The following is a 10,338-nucleotide window of genomic DNA, read 5'->3' as shown; positions in this document are numbered from 1 at the left end:
ATGACAACAGTTCAAAATCCATTTGTTCAGTGGCCCTGAAGGCAACACACAGAAAATTGCTCCAAAGTACTAATAGTGGTCAAGAACTCCACAGGGTTCTTTTAAAGCAGCTATAATGTATGAAATGACAGTGTGTGATGTGAGAAGTGTCACTAGTAGTGATGAACCTACAGAGAATTATCAGCGACTCTGCAGCTCCCCTCAGCTTTACACAGCTTTATAGTGAGTTTCAGACTCCTAGTTGGTTTCTCTGTCTCTGGGCAAAATATATTGAAGCTGCCATGTGTTCTGTAGATCAGCTATGTGCTTAAAGGGAGCAAGTTACTTACACCGAGAGTCTATGCTGACACTATACTGATGACATTCATCAAATATATGTAAAGACAAAACAAAATTAATTAATAATCAAACCGGAAACAAAACACTCGACATTAAGTTTTGAACAGTGTGTCACAATAGATTTCACTGCAGGAGCAACACTTAACCAAAACTGCAAACAAGCAGAAACCTGAATCATCAGTCAACTCGCTGACATCCACATTTAGATGAAGCAAAGAGTGATAGTTCATGTTTCACTTCAGAAGGCACTGCTAGATAAGATAAGCATCCTGACTCGTTGCATGCTGCTGATGCTTAACTACATTGTTGGTGATACTCACCTTCCATCAGTCAACATTTGACATGCTGATGAAACTGTTTTTATCTGTCTAATTCATAAATGCTGTAATTATTTATCCACAGCAAACATCATCAGCAACAAGAGGAACTTGAACGTGAGGATTTTTTATTTATATGTATTTATTTTTTTATTTACTCTCAAAGTTAGAACAGTTTTAGTATCAGTGCTTTTTGGACTGGTTTGACGTAGGCGGGGCTCAGCTGAAAAAAGATGATGTCACATACTGTGCGCCAATCAGGATTTAGCAGTTTCTGGATTTCAACTGTTGTTTGCTTGTGTTGCCAGGTTTCTGAGTGTTACATTTGTCATGAATAATACCTAAAGGTGACTTTTTACAAAATTGAACTTAGTGTCCTTTATTGTTATGTCATGATTATTTAATGTCATAAAAAAATTACTTGAAACCAAGTTTTCAGGGCTTTTAAGTGAGATGAGACAATAAATAACTTTTCTGTGTTCAGTTGAAAAATATGACATTTTCAGGCTAGCTTAGCAAAAGGCTACTACAGGAAAGAGCTAGCCTCCACCAAAAGTTTTTTAAAAAATCCTCCAAAGCTTGCTTGTTCTGTTTTTTACATGTTGTCTTATTATCAAACAAGCTAGTCACCAAACATCCAAAAGTCATGTGTCACAATATGTAATTTTTCACTTCTGATACAGTGAGTTAAGTTTTTTGGAGTTTCATTTATTTCCACTTTTGATAAGAGTTGCGCTAGCTTCCAAACTTCGTGCTAAGCTAGGCTAAACACTTACACAGATGACTTTGATATTGAGCTGCTTAGATGACTGTAGGATGGTAAAGAAGTACCTTTCCCAAAATGTTGTGGTATGACTTTTTACACTGTATGCACAATTACACAGGTAGCACCTTTAAATGCATCTCTTTGGACCGTGTAGTCACTGGGCATGTCTTAGACAACAGCAGATGGAGCACCACTTTAATCCTTCTCTCCCCCTTTTTCGCCTTATGAGCTTGAGTTCATATCTGAATAGGCAGTGGTATTTCTCATCAAAAGGCACAAACATGAGACAATGTACTACAGGCAAACTTTTACCAAAAATAAATAGTTCAACTAATGAGTTGAAAATGCAACTACACTCATGAACTTAAATGAAAGAAATAAAATCTGTGAAGACAGGGTTTTTCTCCATCAATCGGAATCTTTTAACTTTGGTGGCTCAGTAACAACTTTGCCCCAAAATTCATCCTCCCAATAAAATCTTTGTCTTAAAAATAAAAGATGAGGAAACTTCCCAACTGTCCCATCAAAAAAAAAAAAAAATCCCAAATTGATCATTCTCTAGGAAATCCACATCACATAAAAAAATATGGTTTTGGTCTGCTGATCGATGTCCATCCATATTACATCATCAATCCCGTACAGACAGACACTTATCACTGAGGTTACCTAGCAGCAGCTGTGTTGTGAGTATACTGTACATCCTCACTAATCATGGCCACCTCTACTTAACACATGAATCTGGTTACCTGCTTCCATGACGCTTAATTACCCTCTGAGTACATCTCACTATTGGCTGAATAAACACATCAGCTTGCCAACTAATGTCTTCAGCAGCAGCAAAATAAACCAAAGTAGCCCCACACAGCAGCCTTGTTGCACTGATCTGTACTATAGTGAACATCTGGACTGAACTGTTCTTCAATGGGTAACACAACATAATGAAGATGGCTGAAATGTTCGTGGCACAAGAATATTGTGTGAACCTACTTTAATTTTTGATATCAAAATGTCTCTAGGATGTTTTAATATGAGATGATCCCCAGGTGTCTATCAGAGAGTCTAATCAGAGAAGTGGCCTTAACTGAGTTAGTCATAACCAGTGACAGCTCAGAGTCATATTGAGAGTTTGGTTTGTGCATGTAGAGATAGTCATTGTCCTGCTCATAGTGGCAGCTGTGCCTTTGACTGCTCCTGCAGCTCTGTGAGTGGATCTGAGAGAGGCCGAGGAGAGCTGCAGCTTCTCTCCGTCTCTGTGCCCTCCTTCCTCTCGTCCTCCTTCTTCTCATCCTCCTCAGCTTTCCGCTTCTCTGCCTTGGTCTTGAACCTCAGTCCGTGGCCTGTCAACCACAGCAAATAAAGACTATTTCAATATCAATCAGTTTTTTTTTGTTTTTTTTTATAAATAATGACAAAGCCCCATTTGTACTGGATTTATGTCTCTAGGGGAGGGGTTATTTTGACTTACCTGCCTTGGTCAGTGATTTTAATCCAGTCCTTTTCACTCCCTCCCCAGTAATAGTTGCAGGTGAAATGACCTACTGTTTTTCAGCAAACTCATTGATCCTCCTGTAATTTGAATCCCGTCTGAAATGATATATCTTAAAGTGGACCTCTGAGTTTTTTCCATGGGAAGAGCTGTTTTTTTTTTTTTTTTTTACCAGGTGCGAAATTTGACTTTGGTGTGAAAATGAAGGAAGTCAAAACTGTTGTGCTAATTTGGTAGATGGAAACATACTAATACCAACATACAGGGTTATTTAAGAGCCAATATAGTGACAGAAAAAAATTAACTATCAGAGAGCAAAATCCCATTAAAGCTCACATGGGTCATTGTAATGTAGATACAGGTATTTCTTTTGAGCTCTGGTTTTACACCACATTTGTTTACATTTTGGCAAATTGGCTCCAAGTATGCTGAATTAGCTATTAGCAATTCATGTTTACAATGTGTCCATGGATGTACAGACAACTATCACTTGATTACTTTGATACTGAAGAAACTTAAAAATGTGATGATTCTCAGTCAAATTCTGAAGCCTCTTTTTTCTCTGATTTCTATAGATAATGATATCCTCAGGAAGTGTAAGTCACAGCAAATCATATCACATGTGTTCCATGTCTGTGTGTTCACATTTGACTGTGAAGGAGGACGATTTTTGACTTAAACAGCATCTTTGCCTCACCTTCAAATCTCCAGTGCCCCCCTGTGGAGGCTTTTGGCTTTGTCCTGCTGAATGTCCATGTCTATGTCTATTACAGACCATATCCTGTCATTTTCCCCATGGTTAAATCATCGAGGAGCACAGAGAGCATTTCATCCAGTCTCAATGGGGTTTTAGTCTCACCAACAGTCAAAAAAATTCCAATTTACAACGATATAAAACAGAGAAAAGCAGCACATTTTCACAACTGAGAAGATGGAAACCGCAAATGTTTGGTACCTTTACTTGATAAATGACTTAAACTGAACAGTCACTGATTCATTTTCTGATCATCGACTAACCAGTGAATTATTTCCGTACTGGTCGTCTTGTTATTGTTTTGAGAATATCTGTTTAACTGCAGTTGATGAGAACACACAGGTTTGCAGCACTCATCTGCAGATTTTGCTGAGACTGTTATTTGTTGTGTGTGTGTGTGAGTGTGTGTGTGTATGTGTGTGTGTGTGTGTGTGTGTGTGTACACACTGACTTGGACAGTCTGCCACCTCTTTGTAAGCCTTCTTCTTACAGCAGCCTCGACACAGGTTGAAGACACACTTGTTTCCCTGCAGTGAAAAATAAAACTTGGTTTAGTGATAGAACACATGCAGTTAATATATATTGTTTCTTTTTAAAAGTTGGGACAAAACATAATACAACACATACATGCATGAGTGTCATGCATAGATGCCTTTACAAGAGGACATGTCTTCATTTTTACACAAAGAGTTGATTTAAACTTTGAGACGCTAGCGGGGGACCACTACTAATCAAATGAAATGCATAAAGACACTGTGTTGGTTGATTATACTGTCTGCTTACCTTTGGGTTCCCACACTGCTCACATTTGATGTACTTGGCTGCAGGAAGAAAGAAGAGTGATTGTCAGATTCTGCTTGTATGTTTCAAAGGAGGAACTCGGCTGGTTAAACTCACGTTTCTGCTCAGGACAGAAGTTCTTGTTGGGGTTGCGGGATCTCTTCTTCTGCTTGTTTTTGGAGAGTGTGTCAGCTGTCCCATCGGAGTCCTCCAGTGCCCTCTTCTGACACACCGTCTTCTTCACCTCTGAACCCTGGCTGTTACCGTTGGCAACCGGGTCCTTTGGCCTGTAAGGCGTGTAATCAGTCCACAGTAAGAGGCTGTTTACGCTTGGTTTAAAATGCGTTTCGGTGAGTTCACACCTGTGTCTATCATGCGTCTCCAAGGTGTCCAGCTGACCACTCGTGTTCAGACTTTGTTAATGCCTATGTCACTTCCGCTAGAAGATCAAAGGGCCCGGCGCGCAGTTATTACATCAATCTGTCGCCAGACAAGCACTAGATTTGTTTCACACGGGCTAGCTAAGAAAACAAAAATGTTTCAAGAACTAATATAAATATTCCAACTGTTGAGATTGACAGTAGAAAGTCATTTAGAGTTGGCACGCTGTCACCAAAACAATCACCACGTCCTGCATTGATGACAGATTTTCCTGTTATGTCCTTGTCAGGAAAGCATCAGGATGCATTAGGGTTTACACTACAAAAGATATATGGTCAAATGTGTCCCAGACCACCTCAGCAAGCAGTTTGAGTGATCGGATCACAATGTGTCTCGATGGTCGTTTACACTTGTATTTATCGTGTAAACAAGGTCTAAGAGACACTCAGCTGTACCTCCCTATCTAAGCTTGTTTACTATGGAGTCGATGTCTCCTACGCAGATCAGTGATAACTGTATGAAGCTCTCTCTGTGAAACAATTATAGACAATAAAAACAAGAGAGGGTGGTGACTCACGCTGGTCTGATGTACGGCTGGCAGATCCAGTGGGGGAAAGACAGACTGCTCTCCTTCTCTTCCACATCCTTTCCTTTAGCTATCTCCTCCTGTAGGGAGACACATACAGCGATTGGTGTAGAAGACCATCTATATCTCCTTCATCCTGCATGTATAAGTACACCTGCTGTTTCTGATCTGGTTCTGGAGGTTTTAAAGTCTCCCTGCTTTTTGTTTTAACCCTCTCCCTCTCTCTGGTGCTGCTGAGCACTTTGCTACAGAGCGACAAATTACCTGTTTCCACTTCCTCTCTTATGCATTTTTAAAACCGCTGTTACCTGACAGCGCAGCCGCAGCTGCTTGCTGATATCCGCCAGAGCCTCGAGGGTCTTCACCTTGGCCAACTCCTCCCTCAGGTCCTGGTGGATCTGTAGCCTAACACACACATCACAAGGCTGCAGATCAATATTCAGATTCAGAGCTATAAACACTTTGCCTTTCGACATGTTGAATGACCTAGTTTTCTAACATAACCCCTTCAATAGCATGCCAACATTTACTAATTAGCACTAAACACAAAGCTGAGGCTGATGGGAATCATAATCCAAAGTATTGGACAGATATAAATTTTGACCTGATGATGGCACTAGAGATTAGGGGATCATCAAAGTCATTACCTTTCATCCTGAGGGAGACGTGTGTGTCTGTACCAAACTTAATAGCAATCCATCTGATAGCTGTTGAGATATTTCAGTCTGGACCAAAGTGGTGGACATGGCAAAACAAAACAAACTAGGTTTATTCCAACTATATTAAATACATGTTGCAGCTTTCTAGTCTTTCTAGTCAAGTTCTACCAAAGGTCCACTGGTCCTAAATGATTATCGTACTGGTCCCAACACATAGTAGATATTATTTGGATGGAGTCTGGTCTCTGCGTTACAGAGTGAGCCTGTTACATTATGAGTGCTACATCATGGGTTGGTTGTTGTGAGTTTCCTAAGCTGTGTTTAAAGTTATCTTTTAGAGTTAGTCAGTCCTAAAATAGTTTCATCAGCCCAGTCTGGGTTACAGGAGTTTGTGACGGCTCCTGTAATGCGTTTTGCTGTGAAAGAGGAAATAAATATTCGGGCCAGTAAGGTAAATGTATATGTACACAGAGGGAGACAGACATACGTGTGGTGCCAGAGCTTGAACAGGTGGGCTCGTACGTAGGACAGGCTGCAGGGGGGGTGCTGCTTAACCACCTCTAAATACTCCTCAGCCATCTCCCACACCGGGGGGCTGCGTCCTTCAAACAGTGCAGGGTTATGGAGGTTCCCCTCTAAAAACAACACAAAAATGTACAGAGAATGCGTTTAAGAGCAATGCATACCCTGAGCATAAACACACATTTTGAATCATTGTTATTTATTGTCTTTTAACACCAATTAGTTTAAAAAAATGTCTGAAAGGAACACAGCTTATTACAAAATGAGACCTCATGGATACATGTTCCAAACCTGCACTCATAACTCCCTGCACTCCTGTCTCCTGAATGCAGCGCTCCACATCACTCAGGTGCTGAATGTTGCCATTAGCAAACACGGGAATATTTATTGCCTTCCTGTTGCAAAAACACACATCAGGTATTAAAAATATGTTTTCAAGTATGAGGCAAATGTTAAGCACTTCGAGTCATTTGATTTTATATTATATTATATTGCATAAAAAAGCAGTAGATTAATAGTTTTGGACAATTGGAAGGGTTAGATAAATCTGTTTATGCTCCGCTTGAACTTAAGTACACGTGGAGTGAGGGTAGCTCACCGTACGGCCTTGATGTGCTCCCAGCTAGCGATACCAGTCATTGCTCCTTTCTGGTCTTTGGTTCTGCCATGCACAGTCAGCAGCTGGGAGACAGATGGAGGATCAACAAAGCCACATTTTTAAATCCTTTCCTCATAGCTAAATTTACAGACAAATACAAACATTCTGACATATTTCTAATTGTTTAGAGGACAGTGAATCAATCTGTTAAAAAAAAAAAAAGCATACCTGACATCCAGCTTTCTCCAGCATCTGGGCGTAGCGGACTGTCTTTTCAATATCCTTGAACACACGGATCTTACATGTGATGGGCACCGACAGCTTTTCGTTGGCTACCTTCACTGTAAAATAAGAGGAGAATTTTAGATGTTTCAGGCTCAAGTGGCACACTGATGCAAGAAATGTGACTTTTTTTTTTTTTTTTTAACAATTTGCAGGTTTTAGAATTTACATTTGATCTTACATCATCCCTGAGTCCAACACTTACTTCCTGAGATCATGACTTGTCATCATAACAGACAGGAAATAGTGAAATTTCTTTTGTTAATGTGTTTACTGAACCAAAAATATTACAGATTTAAACACAAACTTACCCATTTTCTCTAATAACTCCCATTCGTCTTGTAGGAAAACTCCATAGTGGCCTTAAAAACAAGCAGTAAGACAGGTTAGTCTTCCTTTCACTCTGGCATATTGAAGATTAGTGTATTTTCTGAGACAACCAGAGGGAGTCATCAAAATCAGACATTGAGGGGTTCATTTCTGTAGGAAGTGTGTGTACCTCTTTTAGCAATCATCTGTGGACAGCCCAGGTTGAGGTCGATGGCGTCGCAGTAGTCCTGAGCCAGCAGAGCCGCCTTAATGAACACCTCCGGATCATTGGCACAAAACTGACACACAAGAGATGCAACACTGTGTTTAACATCAATACTATCAGCACAGAGTGAGGAAATATATATGTTACATGAATCGCCTTATGATAAGCCTGTGATGACAAAACAATTGCATATAAAAACCAGCTCTTCAGTCTCTCATCAGTAACAATCAGTGATCCTCACCTGTGTGATGAGAGGTCTGTCCTCCTCACAAACCTCATTGTACAGGTTTTCTCTCCTGTAGTTGGCGTCACGAACAAACACCTGAGCGTGCAGCATGGGGGTGTAGCAGAGGTGAGCACCGTGCCGACGACTCAGCAGGCGCCAGGCCAGCTCGCTCTGGTCCACCATGGGTGCCACCACATAGGTTGCCTCCTTCAGGGTCTTCCTCCAGAACTCAAAGCCCTGGAGCTTGGCCATTACAGGTGACTTCACCGGACCGGGAAGGACAAAAAATGATTAAAGACGCTGCAAAAAGCTGAACAAACACAGACTTCACCGACTAAGCCGGGCTTTCAGCAGGTATCCGAGGAAACAGCTGACAAAAGAACAAAGCGACTCTACCTGAAGAACCAAACTAAAGAGGCAAAGATGACAATATGGCTAAAACAGATAATGAAAGGTGATAAACTACAAGTGGAGAAAATAAGAAAGGTTTGAAAGGTGATATATAAATAAAGTTGAATTGATGATTGATTGATTCTGGAGTGTTGTGTTGTTGCTCTCTGCTCTTTACAACCCTTCTCTCCAGCTTTTAACTTATCATTCGTTACAAAGAGTTAAGTTTGTTAGTTTCAAACCAGCAGTCAACACTTGAACTCTGAGTTACTGACAAAAGGCTGATACTGTTTAACACTGAGCTAAATGTGACTTGTTTGTGCACAGACAAGAGTCAGCTGTACCTGAGTGAGATGTTTTGGGCTTAAAACACTGAACTAGGATGTAGTTAAACTAGCTATTACACATTAAAATGTTGCTGCTTAGCCACATTTTCACGTTTGTAACAGCAACTAATATTTTATAGGTTTCAAGCGTTTTCGTGTTTTACTCTCTTACATTGTCTGCCTCGATAGTTATTAGCATTTACTACTAACTAGTTATCTCTTTCTGTGCTGTAACTGTTAAGAGTCAGTTAGCTGGCAAAGCTAAGTGTGCTCAGTTGACATTAAGTTACACAACTATAACGAGTTTTGACAGGAAATGTAGCACATTTAAGTCTCTCTGGGTGCATCATGCACTGCTCTGCTCATGTACTAACTGTACTTATCAATAAATACTTAGATAGTTTGTTGTTTCACCTGTATTACTGTGAGATTTGGAGAGTATTCCTGGCGCAGCACTTTCCAACAATGTGTAACAGTGAAACAGCACCGGTGCGACACTTTGCTATTTCCGCTCTTCTTCTTCTTGAAAATGGTTGGTGTTTATCTCATTTGGTGTAATATCGCCCCCTTCTGATGTGGTGCAAAAGTACTCAGACTCTTTTCAAGTCTGTCTTAAAACTAAAACAAGAGTCAGGTGCTCAAGTGAACATTGAAACATGTTTTTCTTGCTGTAGTCATTCCTTCTGTTCATACTGACCATTAGAGGATCCCTTCATAATTACAATGTAAGTGATGGGGGCCAAAAGCTACAGTCCACCTGTAAAAGTAATGAAAGACCAAAGGATTGGCTTATCATTTTAATATACAAATGTGAAGAGAGATCATTACATTTTCTCTGTAACTCTGTGTGCTTTTGGACAGACATGTTCTTTTGTTATTGTTGAGGGGCCTCACTAGCCTTCTCCATCCGGTTTCATGCCCAAGAAGGTAATACTCTGGGTTTTGGTATAAGCAGAATACATCAAGGGGTCAAGAGCCACATCTGGTTTGGGGTTCTCTGGGTTCCTATGTCTTAAGAATGTACAACTCCATATGTGTGACATGCATGAGGTGCATGCGTGACCAGATCATATAACATCTCATGGCCTTATACCAATTGGTTGAAAGTGTTTAAGACAATATACGTTGACCAATCACAGATCATTTCTTTGTTCCTCTCCAACTATAAAAGATTAGGTTTGCTTTTTGTTCGGAGAGAAGAAATCATTGTGTGTTCTGTCTCCTTATTGTACAATAATAATTTTTAATCTTCAATCCAGCAGTGTTTTGTGTATTGTTTCATACGTGTGTTTAGTTTTTTCAGACAATTTCCATTTTTTAAATGTATTTAAAAGCTAATTTGAAGCTTCAGTGTCCAAATGAGTCAAATCAAGTTTATATCTTTCAAGGTT

General features: G+C 40.1%; 1 protein-coding gene across 1 annotated transcript; it reads right to left on the bottom strand.

Moving 5' to 3' along the window:
• Positions 1–1,345: 1,345 nt before the first annotated feature.
• On the bottom strand, positions 1,346–9,468 carry dus1l (dihydrouridine synthase 1-like (S. cerevisiae)). Its single transcript, XM_042393921.1, has 14 exons — positions 9,362–9,468; positions 8,247–8,492; positions 7,970–8,078; positions 7,782–7,832; positions 7,417–7,529; positions 7,189–7,271; positions 6,882–6,985; positions 6,556–6,703; positions 5,718–5,814; positions 5,401–5,489; positions 4,560–4,729; positions 4,446–4,483; positions 4,114–4,189; positions 1,346–2,759 (listed from the first exon to the last, which is right to left on the bottom strand). Exons 2-14 carry the CDS (start codon positions 8,481–8,483, stop codon positions 2,584–2,586), a joined length of 1,491 nt encoding a protein of 496 aa, XP_042249855.1. The 5' UTR covers positions 8,484–8,492; positions 9,362–9,468; the 3' UTR covers positions 1,346–2,583.
• Between the last annotated feature and the right edge of the window lie 870 nt (positions 9,469–10,338).

This window comes from Thunnus maccoyii, chromosome 18 (genome assembly GCF_910596095.1).
Source record: "Thunnus maccoyii chromosome 18, fThuMac1.1, whole genome shotgun sequence".
NCBI classification, from domain to species: Eukaryota; Metazoa; Chordata; class Actinopteri; order Scombriformes; family Scombridae; genus Thunnus; species Thunnus maccoyii.
The sequence above is the reverse complement of the archived record's forward strand: the minus strand, read 5'-3'. Positions and strand labels throughout refer to the sequence as shown.

Coding starts and splice junctions, on each gene's coding strand:
- dus1l (XM_042393921.1), bottom strand. CDS start 8,483: ATGGCCAAGCTCCAGGGCTTTGAGTTCTGGAGGAAGACCCTGAAGGAG. Junction 4,730..5,400: donor CAGCCGTACATCAGACCAGC/GTGAGTCACCAC, acceptor CACGCCTTACAG/GCCAAAGGACCCGGTTGCCA. Junction 2,760..4,113: donor AGAGGTGGCAGACTGTCCAA/GTCAGTGTGTAC, acceptor TGTGGTTGACAG/GCCACGGACTGAGGTTCAAG.